This window comes from Schistocerca serialis, chromosome 10, assembly GCF_023864345.2.
Source record: "Schistocerca serialis cubense isolate TAMUIC-IGC-003099 chromosome 10, iqSchSeri2.2, whole genome shotgun sequence".
NCBI classification, from domain to species: Eukaryota; Metazoa; Arthropoda; class Insecta; order Orthoptera; family Acrididae; genus Schistocerca; species Schistocerca serialis.
Window position 1 is genome coordinate 54,787,223 of NC_064647.1, and position 17,292 is coordinate 54,804,514.

A 17,292-nucleotide genomic window follows, 5' to 3' on the forward strand; every position below is an offset into this window, starting at 1 on the left:
TTATGTATGAATAAAAGCTCTCTTTCTCAGGAAAGAGTTCATTCCATTGTGTGAACATGCTACAAAATAAGGGCCGACAAAGATTGTTTTCTATCTCACAGCTTGATTTGATCCCAATTCAGTGTTTATTTATTCAGCCAAAAACCACAACCATAGCACAAAGTCCATAATGTGTGGACATGTCACTGTCTTGTCACATGAACTCACAAAAGCTGCACACTGAACAGGCACAAAACATTAAAAATCTCAGGTCTAGAATTCAAAATACCAAAAACATTAAGCATACAGTGCAGCTAACATATGCAGCTTTAAATATCACTTAAAAACATGTCTTCTAGTACGATTTGTTGTGGTAAAGTGTTCAGAAATGTCAAGTCAGCAGATAAATAAGCTACCTATAGATTTTATCTTGGTGTTAACTTTTAGTGTCACGCAGTAAAACAAAAAGAAGATACAATATGTAAAATTTTGGCTATAGTGTGATATTCCCCCCCTCGAAATCTATGTTGTGGTGACAGACCAATGTGTAGTGTAGCCTGAGGCCCATATTGGTTCCAACTGATAAATGTTACAGCCTTCCCCAGTATAGAAACCATGAGCCATGCCTGATGAAGGCGAAACACATATGAAAAACAACACAAACAAAAAGGGAATAGAAACTTTTTAACTGTGATGCTACAGAAGAATGTTGATGATGATTAGATGGCTAGATTGTGTAACTAAAGAAAAGGTATTGAATTGAGTTGGACAGAAAAGAGGTTTATGGCACCATTTGACAAAAAAGAGGGACTAGTTGATGGGACACATCTTGAGACGTCAAGGACAGCATGGAGAGCTGCATTAAACCAGTCTTCTGACCGAAGGCTTCACCATTCGCCAAGGATGTGAGACAAATTTAGTTATGTAACAATGCTTTGACTTATAACATATTCTGTATTAGCACTTTTATTTAATGACTTATCATAGATTTAAGTTATTCATTTCCTTTGTGATTACAGAAACTGGGCATTCTTAAGTTTACCTACATTACATTTATACCAGCGAAAATATTTAATATTACTAGAGCAGAATGGCCTCTTAAGGCTACGGTTCAGAAATAGAAAGAGACATACTCACATCGCCACTTGTACATTGTGACACGCTCCCTCACATGCTCCGGACTGGGCGGCGGTGTGGCAACTCTCTCGCCAGCGCCGTACCCAACGCTCCGAGGCGACGGGGACCTCTCTGGCGTGACGACACGGTGGTCAGGCCTGGGCTGGCTGCGCTCTGGAGATGACACAGGAGTAGGGATTGGGAGGTGGAGAGGGAGGTGGACAGTGGTCACTCCGCCCGTGCGCCTGCTGCGGATCCTGACTGTGCCGAACCGCTCGGGCGAGAGTGGCGTACGCGTGGGTGACGGCAGTACACGCGAGGGCGGGCGAGTGGCAGGCTCCGGGCTAGGTGGCGTGTGGTGGCTGGTCGATTCCTGAATGTCACCAGCAGCTTATATTGTAAGGACACACTTGACGACACATATCCGAAATTTCATTGAGAAAGAAAATTGCTTCCGGCCACACTGTTTTTGAAACAATAATTCCTTTTACTTTTTCTTTAAGTAGTGATGGGCCTCGGTGCATTATCAGATCACAGTGACGATTTCTACTTGAAGTTTCTACACCTTTGCTCTACAATAGAAAGCAGCATAAGTGACCCCACCTCCCTTCCCCACAACCTTCTGACTCTGTGCCTATTGGCTTTCTAGTCCCTGCACACTCTGCCTGACAGCATTCCTCTCTCTGCCCATCCATACACTACTATCCCTTCCCCTTCTCTTTATCCTCCTAATTGCTGCTAGTATCCCACACGACAGTTGCAATCTGGCCCGAGCTGCCGGAGTTGGCGGTCATGTATGCGTCACATGTGCTGCTTGTGTGTATGAACGGTATGTTTTTCTCTGCTGTGTCCAAAAGCTTTATGTAAGTGTCTTTTAATTGTGCCTGTCTCCAAGTTAACATATCTTCTGTATGGTAAGTAGGAATTTATCTCTCCCTATGTAATCGGCACTTAGTTTTACAGCAGTTTCCCCTTTCTCAAATCTTACAGTTAATTCTAATTTTGGATTGAATGTCAACACATGTTTCTTTTATTTCCCCATCATCTCTTTTACAAATTTCTTTTAACCTGATTTATTGACACTTACATGCTGACTAATATCATAATAGTGATTTTGTTTTTTAAGGGGGGTAGGACATCAAACAGGCTGACTTTGAGCAGGAGAGGCACCACAGGACATTTCAATTTTCACTGTGTATACTTTTACAAATAAATTCATAAAACTATGTCAGCATGACCAGGAAGGATTCAGAATTCACACTCATAGCAGTGGAAGTTCCAAAACATAACAAAGTAATTTTTTTCACATCTGAAATTTCATCATTTTTTTCTCTTAATAATGGCAGCATTTGTTGCTATAGGTACACTTTTCTTCATAAGTAAGAGAGATTCTTTGATGAATTTTGCATAGCATACAAACCATACTTAAAGGTGTATGAAACTCTAGAATTTTCCAAATCTATTAAAAACTGTGGTAAAAATTGAGGTAATTAACTATAAAATTTGGCACTTCTTTGTATTCACTACTCTCTACTACTGTGTATTCACTACTCTCTTTAGAGTAAAGTATGCATCACTCTATAGAGTACTGCCTTGCCACATGTTATCAACTTTGATCCATCCCAGAAACTATAGAGCACATCCAGAATGCTGCTACGGGTCTCAAGATCTCAGTTGCAGCACAATCTGGATCTCATATGAGTACCAGTGTAAAATAACCCACAAAAGTTTCCACGGTGTTGACCATGGGATAGACAATTCTAGTGATACTGCACAACCGCTAGCATTACCCAACACATGTGCTGCATGGTCAGTTACAACAACAGCAAATTCATCAATAACTTCCACTGGGATAGGACACCTTCCTCTTCCAGGTGCCACACCAAGCTCACATGTGTTTTCTAATTTCATTATCATCGTCTTTAAACCATTTAGTGACATCAGGCCTCTCCTCTGACCTTTCAATCAGCAACACACTCTCAGTGCAGCACTGTAATTCCTACTGAACACGTAAAACAGTTTCACTAACAGCGCGCAGTCTCTCTTCCCGATAGCCATACTGTTCACTTATGCTATGGCTTGTCAAATGACAGCGTGGATGTCATAATGTCAAACAAACTGAGTAAGCACTAGATTTACAACTGGTGGCCACAATTCAAACTAATTCTTTTCCAGCATAAATCAGCTCTACATTAACACATTTGCATATCTATCAAGTAGTGCTACCATATCATAATTACAGCCACCACTGGACCTCTGTGACTAGCTGCACTTAATTATAACCACACGGTTTCAGAGGTACAGAACAATGGGCACACACTGGGTGGGACTCCATGTGTGAAATACCTTGGCATCCAGGTCAGTAATAAACTCAGGCAGCACCAGCAAGTGGATAAGTTCACCAAAAAGTTCATTTGTGCCTGCTTTACACACAGAAATCTCTCTCAGCATCATGAGCCACAGTGGGACTGTTAGCAGACTTTGGATACTGCCCTATGGCTTAATTTCTGTAGCAATGCAGCTGTGGTCAAAAAGGTATTTATTCTACAGAAGTGTGCAGTAAAAATATTATATAAAGTTGATGTCTGAACATCTTGTTCAGGCTCCTGAATGAACTTTGTATTTTTAAACTTACCAATCAGTACATTTACTGCCTAAGGATAGAAAAATAAATTAAGGAAGAACTTTAGAGTTAACAACCACAGTGCAAACAGCAAACATAATTTCCATAGACACTGCCCATCCAAAAATTCCAGAGCACTTCATGGGATTCATACAATGATTATTCTACAAAATTAGAACCTGTAGAGTGATGTGACATTTTGTGGACCTAGAATGTTTATGACAAGCAAATATGTGTACGCAGAGATCTGTGAATTCTTCCATGGTACAATAAGCTTTCTCATATAGTTGCTGCTCATTCATTCATTTACACATTGAAGCTGTCACAAAGGAAAGCCTCCGAGGGAGTGCACTGGATGTACTTATACACCAACAGTCAGAGATAGCTAATTGTGACTAGTGCAAACCAGTTCATAATGATGCTGTGGGAATTAATTCTAGATACTTCTTTCAAAATTTGTTCAACACAAGGGTACTGCATATATTAGTGGAAAATTATTTATTTTAAAAACAGCAACTTCTCTTCCTCCTACACTGCTTAACCGTTCTTTCTACTTACTGATTCGTAGATTTCTCTAACGTAACTGATGTCACAGTACACTACCAACTGCCTGTATTGCTCAAAAGTTAAAAATCTATTTAAAATGAATGTTAGTGTTAATCATAATATCACTGAGCCTAATCATTTTAATAAATTAGGTACAAAGTGGCTAATTAGGTACAATTTTGCTTTGGTTTTAAATAGTTATGTATTTCCAATTTACCAGCTGGTGTTTGCAGGAAACCTGTTGAAAACTTTTGCATCAAAATATAAAACTCCATTCTGAGTCCCACAAAGTCAGACAAAAGTCTACAGGGCAATTTCTTTCAGTTCTAGTATTTCAATTAGTGAAACCTAATTTGCTCTTACTGTACCAGTAGAAAAATTTGTACTAGCTCATAACTGTAAGAATCCAAAGTATTCTAAAGAATCTCCTACAAAAAATTCAGTTATTGGCTTTACATGATATTTTCATTGCACAACTCTGTAGAATAAACACTTTCTTATACCTTAGCTATCTTGCCCCAGAATGTTATTTCCATAAAACAGAACTGTCTGCATGTCAACACAATGAGAGAGGTTTCTATGTGCAAACCAGACTCAGTACAGTTTTCTGGTAAACTTGTCCATATGCTGGTGCACCTTCCCGTCTAACCACTTAAACATGGCTTTAAGATCAAAATTACAGTAGCAGAATTTAAATAAACTGCATCTGTGTCAAAAATTGTAGTTTCTTTTCCTCTTGTTGTTTTCTTTGCTTTTAGCCTTGATCTATTTGTTTCATTTTTAACTTGAAGGTAAAGACAAACCTCTTTTATATCTCGTATAGTGCTAATGTCACAGTTTTGCACATTATTTCAAATCAAGCTGATAACGCTCTTGGACATGGAGATGAATTTGTGATCTGTACTAAACACTGTATGATGCTAGTATGTTCTGAAAACTGTAAAATTCAAAACTCACCACCTCAGGAGTTCCTTGTCTCAGCTTGTCATCCTTCAGCAGCTTGCCATCCACCTGGATCTCTGGGATAGAAGTGGATTTCTGCTCTTCTGGTTCCTTTTCTGCTGCATCACCAAGCACAGGAGGAGTTTCTTGGTGATTTGCTTCTCCCTCCTCATCTTCAAAGTCATCTTCATAGTCAAGTGAGCCACCATCGACACTGCCTCCATCCTCACTTCCATTGTTCATCACCTCACTATCTGCTGGTTTCTGCACAAGAGATTAGAAATACTACTCTGTGTATCACTAGAAATGGTGCTACTCTGTGCTCTCTCTCTGACTTGTATGGAATGACTTTATATTACAATGAACACTGTTTTTACTCAAATTTCAAATAAAAATACATACTAATAACTTTAGTGGCACAACTGGACCATAAATTTAACAACTGCTGAAAGTAGAAAACCTGCAGCAAGACTAACGTGTATGTGTGTGTGTGTGTGTGTGTGTGTGTGTGTGTGTGTGTGTGTGTGTGTGTGTGTGTGTGTGCGCGCGCGCGCGTGCGCATGCACGCACACATGCTGGCCATTTTGTGGTGTATGGTGGAGAGTACTTTTTGTATCACTGTCACTTTCCTATTTCCTGTTCCACTCCCGAATGTTCTGCGGAAAGAATGATTGCTGGTAAGCCTCCGAGTGAAACTGAATCTCTCTAATCTTACCTTCTTGGTCTTTTTTGTGAGATACACAGAGTCTGAGTAAAAAGCATTGACAACAATTTTTTCCTGATGCACTCATATGTCACAGCACACTCGCACCACACATGCTTGATGGTGGGGAATGTTACCTCCAATGTGCACCAAGTGCAAGACATCTGCAAGCATTCGTTCAGGCAAGATTGTCTTTGTAGTGGAACCCTGTTGAGTAACTCAGTGCCAGCATAAAATGCAGGAAACGACTGAACAGTGTTATGCAATCAAATTTTTTTGTCAGACTGGAGAAATCTAGTACAAAGACATTGGACATGATTCGAGGATGAAAGCATGTCACAAACGCCAGTCTTTAAATGACACAAGCTATTCAAAGATGGCCAAGACAGTGTGAAAGATGAGCCCCCTATTTGATGGCTGTTGATGTCAAGAACTGACAACAACATAAAATGTGTGCGTCAAGTGCTGAGTTCAGACTGTCTGTTAAGTGCGCGCACGTCACAGATACAATTGCTTTGATAAGATGACAGTGTACACCAGCCAGCCACCAGGCAAGCCACTGAAGGAAACTGTAAATCGCATCACTACAACGCACCCAGCTACACCTGCTCCACGGTCACCAACTACCTGATGATAAATGGCATCAGGAAGATTCCCCAACCCCATTACAGTCCCAGCTTAGCTCGAGCAGACTATTTCTTATTCCCAAAAGTGAAATCCACCATGGGACCCTCAGTGCCATCAAAGAAGCTCACACATGTTCTCTTAAGGACCTACCAATATCTGCCAAACAGGAAGCCTTTGATTCGTGGGAAAGTTACTGCCGAATGGGTGTCAACACTCGAGGGCTCTGAAGAATTTTGAGGCATTGCAGCAATATCTCAAAGAAATTAATTTTTCTGAAACTTTTCTGATACTTTTTATACAAACCACATAATGGCTGACTCATCTAGGGCTGTACACTAAAGGAATTTTAACAGTAAACCACACCATCATTTGCAACAACTCTCTTGCAGTGTGTGCCACTGGAGTTGGCCGAGCATCTTCCTGATGTTTGCAGTTGCTAAATGAATCTGTGATGAAACAAGATGGTCTTCTTTGGACATTTTTCTAATTCGGTTATCAATCCTGTATGGTAAGTGTTGCAGACTGATGAGCATTATTTAAGTATTGGTCGAATCATGGGTCTGTAACCTACCTCCTCCATGGATGGACTACACTTTATAAGGATTCTTTCAATGAATCTCAGTCTGGCATCTGCCTTACCTGCAAGTAGTTTTATGTGGTCGTTCCACCTTAAATCAGTCCATTTGCTTACCCTCTGGTATTTAACAGCAGTAAATGCTTCCAATAATTTGTCTACAAACCTGTAATCACACAATAATAGATCTCTCCATCTACTTACGTGCAGTATGTCATTTTTTTATGTAGAGGGTCAACTGTCAATCCTCAAGAGGCCTTCATGCATTTCACTACAGTTTTCTAGTGCTGCCACTTCTCTACAAAAGAGGAACCCTATCTAAAAAAAATCTCACAGAAGTTCAGACATTGCCCTTTTTGTGGTTTATATAATGAAAAATAATGGTTCTGTATCACTCCTTTGGGTATTCCCAAAGTTCTTTTATGTCTGAAGATTTCTCTCCATTAAGAGTGGGATGCTTTTTTCTGTTTACTAGGAATTTCTAGTTGTTCAATGATTTAAAAAAATCCTTCACTACGGTAACAGATGGGAACCAGGAGAAGGTACAGATAATCATGGGTGTTCAAAATTATTAACATGTTTGCCACCAATCATGAGGTATTTCATACCAGATGATATGGCTGCAGGAATTAACAATTATGAATTAAGTTATACAAAATGAGTTTTTACAAAATGTGAGGCAAAAATTGTCTGGCAAATATATGCATTTTACAGATTGTTGACATTACACATGGGTATAGTAAATTTTTTTAATTTGGTTGAACAGAATATGGATTTTGTTATGGTCTCAGTTGGACCACATGGCTTCCTCTTTACTATAATTCCTGTTGTTCTCCAACTGACAATTTTACAGATGCTGATGTCAGTATGTTGGCACTCAAGGCTGAAATGACATGAAGAAGCCACTGATCTGCCATGACAGACATACCAAACAGATATACCAATAAGAACACTTGTGTCACTTGCAAAGAAACAGTGCTTTAGCATTCACTGCTTCATCTCTACTGAAATGGCATTATGTAGCAAGGTGACAGCTCCTCCACCCTAACTATTCAAGTGGTGCATAACACCTATTTGAAAACATCCAATTCATGATGGTCACCACGTAAGAAACAGCTTGATGATTCATGGAAGATCAACAAAGGTTCCATGACCCATAATCAAAGCAAAGCTGCCTCTGTGCCTCTCAGATTATACAGCCTTCCAACGATGCACAATATCATGCAATAGCCTTGTTGGATTGAGGCAAATGGGAAGAAACAAATATAAGAGATAAAGGATTTGAAAGCCAAATTAAGTGAACAAAATTGTCATGAAGAAAGGTACAACAGTTCCACCCACATGAATAGGAAAATCAGAAGTTTGTTGGCAGCTGGTTCTAAAAGCTTTGCCTTTCAGACCAACACATCTACACCTATTTACTGGGTGGCCAAATATTTAGCAAAATTGTTGAGCACTTTTTTGGAAAAATCTGAACATCATGCATAAAACAGCAGATTCCATTAGAGTGTTGTAAGTTCTTATATATTTGTTAGCTTTGATTCCATTTGATTGTTTACAAAAGTACCTGTAGTTGATTCTTTGTCACTGGACTCCAGCAAGTTTAGCGTGTTCTATCTGCACTTAGATTGTATTTGATTGCCTGTCTTTTCAACAGATTGGCAGTGCTGTCAAGAATAGTACATTTTCATACCCTATGGGAGATTCCTTTGTGAAAGATTTTGTAGAGGAAATGCTTAATGCTGCAGTTTTAGAAGTGACAGAGTTCTGAAGATACAATGATGATCCATTAATATTGTGTTTCCATGTTGAAGAAAACTGATGGAGTTATTGGCTCATCTCAAATCCATTTATGGGAATACACTCCTGGAAATTGAAATAAGAACACCGTGAATTCATTGTCCCAGGAAGGGGAAACTTTATTGACACATTCCTGGGGTCAGATACATCACATGATCACACTGACAGAACCACAGGCACATAGACACAGGCAACAGAGCATGCACAATGTCGGCACTAGTACAGTGTATATCCACCTTTCGCAGCAATGCAGGCTGCTATTCTCCCATGGAGACGATCGTAGAGATGCTGGATGTAGTCCTGTGGAACGGCTTGCCATGCCATTTCCACCTGGCGCCTCAGTTGGACCAGCGTTCGTGCTGGACGTGCAGACCGCGTGAGACGACGCTTCATCCAGTCCCAGACATGCTCAATGGGGGACAGATCCGGAGATCTTGCTGGCCAGGGTAGTTGATTTACACCTTCTAGAGCATGTTGGGTGGCACGGGATACATGCGGACGTGCATTGTCCTGTTGGAACAGCAAGTTCCCTTGCCGGTCTAGGAATGGTAGAACGATGGGTTCGATGACGGTTTGGATGTACCGTGCACTATTCAGTGTCCCCTCGATGATCACCAGTGGTGTACGGCCAGTGTAGGAGATCGCTCCCCACACCATGATGCCGGGTGTTGGCCCTGTGTGCCTTGGTCGTATGCAGTCCTGACTGTGGCGCTCACCTGCACGGCGCCAAACACGCATACGACCATCATTGGCACCAAGGCAGAAGCGACTCTCATCGCTGAAGACGACACGTCTCCATTCGCCCCTCCATTCACGCCTGTCGCGACACCACTGAAGGCGGGCTGCACAATGTTGGGGCGTGAGCGGAAGACGGCCTAACGGTGTGCGGGACCGTAGCCCAGCTTCATGGAGACGGTTGCGAATGGTCCTCGCCGATACCCCAGGAGCAACAGTGTCCCTAATTTGCTGGGAAGTGGCGGTGCGGTCCCCTACGGCACTGCGTAGGATCCTACGGTCTTGGCGTGCATCCGTGCGTTGCTGCGGTCCGGTCCCAGGTCGACGGGCACGTGCACCTTCCGCTGACCACTGGCGACAACATCGATGTACTGTGGAGACCTCACGCCCCACGTGTTGAGCAATTCGGCGGTACGTCCACCCGGCCTCCCGCATGCCCACTATATGCCCTCGCTCAAAGTCCGTCAACTGCACATACGGTTCACGTCCACGCTGTCGCGGTATGCTACCAGTGTTAAAGACTGTGATGGAGCTCCGTATGCCACGGCAAACTGGCTGACACTGACGGCGGCGGTGCACAAATGCTGCGCAGCTAGCGCCATTCGACGGCCAACACCGCAGTTCCTGATGTGTCCGCTGTGCCGTGCGTGTGATCATTGCTTGTACAGCCCTCTCGCAGTGTCCGGAGCAAGTATGGTGGGTCTGACACACCGGTGTCAATGGGTTCTTTTTTCCATTTCCAGGAGTGTATATGTGAAATGTTTTTGGACATACTACCTTGATAGAAGAAAGACAGGTCTCCAGCACATGCTGTGTACCATAAGGCCACCCAGACAGATTTATCGTTTGCAGGCATCCAGGTGCACCATTCTCTTGCTTGCTTTGCTCTGCTTTGCTTCACAGGTCCTGTGTAGAGTCTGATGCTGACTGTCTCTAAAATCAGCTGGTACGCCATGAGATTATATTCAGGATAAACAAATTCTCGTGAGGTGTGATCAAAAAGTAATGAGAATTTTTGTTTTTCTTAAGGAATCTTTATTTATTCATCAACATCACCTTTGTCCCCTTTAAAGGAATCCCCTTCAGATATAATACACTTGTGCAAGCATTTTTTCCAATCTTGTAAGTACTTCTGGAACTCACTTTCCATTATGGTGTCAGCTCCTACAGTGATTCTGCTTTTATCTCATCAGTGGTGGCAAAATAATATCCTTTCCTGGTTCTCGTCAGCCTTGGGAATGGAGAGAAGTTTCAAGGGGTCATGTCTGTCAAATTTTTCCCAAAACATCACAAGCATTGAGGTGTGATCAAGAACATTATCATGATGCAATTTCCACAAGTGCTCTACCACAATTCCGGTCATTTTCTTTGGATTGCTTCACACAAACAGCACGTTACTCCTAGGTAGTATCCCTTATTGACCATAAGCCCATAAGGCAGGAACTCATGATGCAATATCTCATTGTAATCTAAGAAAACAGTAAGAAGAACCTCCACATGTGATTGAGCTTGTTGAAGTTTTTTCAGTCTTAGGTCTTCAGGCAGTTTCCACTGGGACAACTGGGCCCCTGTTTCAATGTCATACTCATAAACTGATGTTTCATCACCTCTTACAACCTTCTTTAGAAGTTCTGGATCATTGCAAACTTCACTCAGCAATTTCTGAGCAATTTCTATGCGACATAGTTTTTGGTTGAAATCCAACAATTTTACAAAAAAATTTGCTGGTACATCAAACATCTGAAAAAATTGCTTGGCATAAGCCATAGGCTATGCCAACAGAATCAACGACCTTTCTAATGGTGATCTGGCAATTTTCCTGAATGATTTTCTTTACTTCTTCACAGTGTCACCAGTAATTGGGCATCCAGGGTGGTCATCGTCTTCAACATTTTTCGACCACCTTTGAAATGTTTCTACCACCCATAAACTCTTGGTTTACTCACAGTAGATTCACCAAAAGCTGCAGTCAACATTATAAATGGGGGCTGTACTATTCCACTTTTCGAGCAAAATTTAATGCAAATTCTTTGATCCATGCTTTTGAAAGCAGAAATTCACTGAGTACTCAAAAACACGTACAATTTTTTTTACAGACAACACTAAATTAAATATTCAAAACAGTTGAAAATGCAAAAATACATCAGGACCATGTTTATCAACAAGATAAAAAATGTTTTTGAAAATTGGATGTATAAAGCCCACAAAATTAAAAAATTCCCTTACCTTTTTGTGCTGGCCTATGCTGGCACCACCACGCCTTGTGGCGTAGAGGTTACAAGAGTATTGATAGAGGCCAATGAAAAGCCTCACTGGAAACACACCGCCAGTGCCCTTTCAGCCGCTAGTATTTAGGATTGCCACCACAGATCGGAGGGCCAGCTCAGTCAGTTAGTTCGCCTGTTATGTCAGTTAGTTCAAGTCCATATGCCATAGACTTCCAGCGAGTCACCAAGACTTAATCGCAGACTTAGCCTCTAGTACAGAGACAAGCAGCACATAGCAACCTCATAGTGAACATAGTGGACTTCTGCTTCAACAGCATTGAGACTACATGGACTATACAGAAGAGAGATTGTACCACAGCACATGGAAACTTAAGTTCAGTAGCTCTTTGTTTATGAATAAGGAACCCAGTTATTAATGGCGTGCAGTTTGTGTTATAGAACAAGGTTACCAGCCACCAACCAACATCCTCTCCTTGCTTTCCATGGTACAGCTCTACAAAGACAATGAGATGACATAAAAGCAGCTAATGAGTATACAACATTTTGGTCACATCTGGTAGATCATATTACGGAAACTCTCTGAGCCAAGAACATCAGACTAGCGACACAAAATGAAAGAAGTACTGAGAAGTCTATAGCTAGTCTTCTGTGTGGGAAACATTAAATGCCAGAATCCATACAAGGTTAAGGTGGCCTTTCATCTGTTGGCCAAGATGGCAAATTGTCTCAGTACTGTGATCTACTTCAATGACATCCAGGAATCTAGAAAAATCTACACTTATATGGAGAAAATCAGATATAATGTATGAGTATGAGACTGTCTGAGTCAGCACCTCTTTTAACTACAATAAATGTTAAATCCCTTGAACAAAAAACTATGACCAGTAGTTGGAAGAAAGCCCAGGACACATCCATCAATAAGAATGGTAGCAGAAGTAATCCACAAAATTACCATCCAATATCCTTAACATCCATTTGTTGTAGAATCTTAGAACATATTCTGAGCTCTAACACAGTGAGGTGTTGCAAAGAGCTTGGCCTCCTCTATACCAACCAGCATGGGTTCTGAAAACATTGACCAGTGAAAACCAACTCACACCTCTCACATGACATTCTGAAAACAATGGATCAAGGCACTCAGGTAGATGCTTGTAAAAATCTTCTGACTCATTATCACATCTATAATTGTTATCAAAAGTATGATTGTACAGGGTATAAAGTAAAATTTGTGACTGTGTTGGGGATTTATTGGTAGGGAGGATGAGACATATTTATGTTGTATATTAATGACCTGGCAAAAGATATTAATAACATTCTCAGACCTTATGCAGATGATGCATTTATCTAAAATGGCATACTGTCTGAAAAAAGCAGCAGAAATATTTAGTCAGATCTTGATAAAATTTCAAAGGAGTGCAAAGACTGACAACTTACTTTAAATGTTCAAAAATGAAAAAATATGCAAATCATAAAATGAAAAAAAGTAGTATTGTATGACTACAATACCAATGAGTCACAGCTGAAATCGGCCTGGGTGTAACAGTTTGTAAGGATATGAAATTAAACTACAGGCTCAGTCAAAAGGTAACGAAGGTGTCTGACTTCACTTCATTGATAGTATGCTAGGGAAGTGCAGTCAGAATAATGGGGGATACTGAACATAGCAAAGAAGGGTAGCAGAAATTGTCACATGTTTGCTTGATCCATGAGTGAACTTCAGCATCATGGAGATGCTGAACAATATGAACTCACACACACTAGAAAACAGACATGAACTACTCAATAAAAGTCTACTCACAAGTGTCAACTACCAAAATTAAGTGATGAATCTAGGACTTTATTTGAACTCCCTATACAGGGTGAGTCAAAAATGACTTTACAGTTTCAGAATGATACAGAAATTTACTGAGATGACTTACAGAATTGGTAGATGTGTCGTTTTATAGCAAACAATCTGAAGTTTTGCATAAAGGTGTCAAGTGGTATTCTGGTTTGATGTGACTACCATTTGTAATGTGGCAAACACCCCACCAGTAATCAATTTCTTCCCACACTTGTTACAGAAAAGTGGGAATAACTTGTGCAATGGTAGTGTACATTCAATTTTTCAGGTTGGCTATGTTGTTTAGCAGTGGAAAACTTACAGATGATCTCTAATAAAACCCCAAAGAAAGAAATCCAATGGTGTCAAATCTGAAGAGTGAGGTGGCCATGCAATTGGCTCTCCATGCCCAATCCATCACTTGGGAAGTGATTATCAAGGAAACTTTTAACTTCTGTGAGGGAATGAGGTGGTGCACCATCTTGTTGGTAGTAAACCATCCCATCTCAGTCCCCTTCATTGACCTATCAATCTTTGGAATTCAAAAGTTTTCAAGCATATCCAGGTATACAATACCAGTGACAATTTTCTCTGTGAAGAAAAAAGGGAACACACCTTCAATTTGCAAACAAAACAAAACACATTAATGTTGGGGCTGTCATGAATATTTTCCATGTCAGCATGTGGATTTTTGTTGACTCATATTCTGCAGTCATGGGTTTTCACAGTGCCACTAACATGAAATGTTGACTCATCACTGAAGATTATTGTGTTCATGTCTCGTCATCCTCTATGCGATGTAAAATTTCTGCATAGAATTCCCCATGAGCAACCTTACCTGCATCACTAATGTATTTTGCCATTGTGACTCCATATGGTTTTTGTGTAAGCATCTACTCAGTTTTCACCAAACAGTCTTTTGTGAAATGCTTGATTTTTGTGGATTGCAGACAAAGTTCTCCCTAACCTGTTCGACATAATCTCAAAATCTGGGTGACCTGGTGATTTATCATGCTGCAATGAACAACCTGTCTCAACAAAGTTTTTTACCAAGAGTACATTGTAGACATGCTTGGAGGTTCTGGTGTGGAATTTATGCCGAACAGTTGCTGCAGAGATGGTTTCATGAAACCAAAACACACAGCAAGCACACTCCATGTCAGCGAAAGCACCCATTTTGACTGTGCTGGCGCTCCTGGTGGCAGGAGGGGGTACTGATGCACTACATAAAAAAGAACTTTAGGTTGTTTGTTACAAAATGATGCATCTACCAATTCTGTAAGTTATCTCAATGGATTTCTATATCATTCCACATTTTTAAAGTCATTTTTGGCTCACACTGCATGTTGCTCCCATAGGGATCACAAAGGTGATATTATACTAATCACAGTGTGCACAGAGGTGTTTAAGTAATCATTTTTCTTGCACTCCATACCCAAATGGAATGGGAAGAACCTCTAATAACTGTCACGATGTAACCTTTTACCTCTGCCATGTGCCTCACAGTCATTAGTAGGGTAGAGATGTAGATGTATCAAATGCCAATGCAAGGGTACCCAAGCCTGTGGATGATGGCAAGCTGTGCCCTCTCTCCCCCAATCTCTCAGGCAAAGGAAAAGATGTAGTGTAATCAGGTGTGTTTCTTTTCAAGAAAATGACTTAAAAAACAGCATTACTTAGGTTTTTAGCTCGGTCATAATTTTTTTTATGGCTACTTACAAGTTGCCGGTCATCTTCCAAAATATTACAAATATACAAATACTCCACACCTCCAGTCTCGCCACGCCCCCCCCCCCCCCCCCCTCCTTGCAAACAAACTATTGTACTGGCACCCTTGTGCTAAAGGCACACACCTACCTTCTACAGTGAGACAAAGCTGTCGTAGCCGAACACTATTCCTACTGGCCATTTCCATGGATTATGACACCATTCAGACGCCGCCTTGTGCAGATTACTGTGCACAGTTCCTACATTGTTGTGACATTCTCTACTTTTCTTAAATCATTCTTTTCACAGATGAAACAAATTTCACAACTGAAGGTCTGCTTAACTGTCATAACAACCACATTTGGCATGAGGAAAACCTTCATGCTGCACATGCCCATAGATTTCAACATAGTTTTGGTACTGATGTGTGGGCTGGGATTATCCATGTTTGTATGACTGGCCCACGTATTCAGCAACCCTATTTAATGGGTCACAGCTACTTGGTCTCCATGCAAGACATGCTGGTGTGGCATTGCATATCCATCAGATGATATCAGATGGTATTCCAGCACAATGGTGTACCAGTCCACTTTTCATGCAATGCCCATCAGCACCTTCACCAAACTTTCGGAGAAATGTCGATACATCACGATGGTCCAATTTGTTGGTAATCATGATTGCCCTGTTCAACACCTCTGGAGTTTTACCTGAAGGGCTACAAGAAGACTATTATTTAAAAGACTCCTGTGGAGTCACAGGACGATCTTCTTGCCTGCAGCAGAGGCCATTCAGGGAACTTCAGGACTTTTGGACTGTGTGTATGTGAACATTGTTCACAGGCACACTTTGTACAGCAAAACCTGTGGTCACCACTTCAAGCACATGTTGTACCTCATACTGGTATGTATTTGTTGATGCATGTACAGCATATCTTTTGACACTCTTTCAAAGTCATATATCTTCCAAATGACATTCTTCTGGACATGGGTTTATTACCAAATCTGAGTTCCCTCTACAACAACTATAAGTGTATAGTGACAACTCTGAATCACATTGTACAGGCAGGCTTCTACACTTGGAAGTCAGTTAATGCCCTAATGATCATCAGTCAGCCTACATCTATTTTTGAAATGCTTATCTTTATCATAACTTTCTGTCTGGACTTAAGCATTGTCACAAAAAAAAACTGCTTTGATATTCTTTGTGCCTCTGCAGCACTACCCTTAATCATAAAACACAATTCATTATTTATCAAGTTCCACAGATCCCATCAAGAAGGAAAACCTACAGACACCACAGGAACTTAATCTGTATACTATACTGCTTAGTGCCGTGTCATTGAGTAATCCTCTGCTTTGGGAAAAGCTGCTGCATCCTCAGTTCTATTAAAAAGCTGCTGTTCATCAGCTATTAGTGGCTACACATTTACTTGATTACAATGGTAGTTTTCAAAGAAAATATATCTCTTCGATCTGTAAATACCGATTCCTATGTGTAGCTTCTATAAGCCCACCATGGTTTAATAGCCATCTTAGAAAACTGCTATGTAAACAAAGAGAGCTTCAGCACATATTTAAGACAAGTCAAAACCTAGCTCACAAATTAAAGCTGAAAAAAGTGAAAATGAGCATAAGGAGAGCAATAAGAGAAGCATTCAGTGACTTCAAAAGTAAAATTTTGTCAGCTGACCTGAGTAAAAATCCTAAGAGGTTTTGGCCTTAAGTGAAATCAGTAACCAGTTTGAAATCATCTGTTCAGTTACTCAGTGACCATACTGGCGCCAAAATGGAAGATAACAGAGAGAAGGCCAAAATACTGAGGTTGGTCTTCCGAAATTGTTTCACCATGGAAGATCATAACATGGTACTTACTTTCAATCATCGTGTGAAT

At 40.8% G+C, this 17,292-nt stretch overlaps 1 protein-coding gene across 1 annotated transcript in view; it reads right to left on the bottom strand.

Annotated features, from left to right (window-relative positions):
* Positions 1-17,292, bottom strand: part of LOC126424949 (putative uncharacterized protein DDB_G0290521) — a 125,248-nt gene that overhangs the window by 70,702 nt on the left and 37,254 nt on the right. Inside the window, exons 6-7 of the mRNA XM_050087808.1 lie at positions 5,222-5,470; positions 1,117-1,468 (exon numbers count right to left, since the gene is read on the bottom strand). Coding sequence (XP_049943765.1) covers positions 1,117-1,468; positions 5,222-5,470 — 601 coding nt within the window. The remainder of the gene's footprint in view (positions 1-1,116; positions 1,469-5,221; positions 5,471-17,292) is intronic.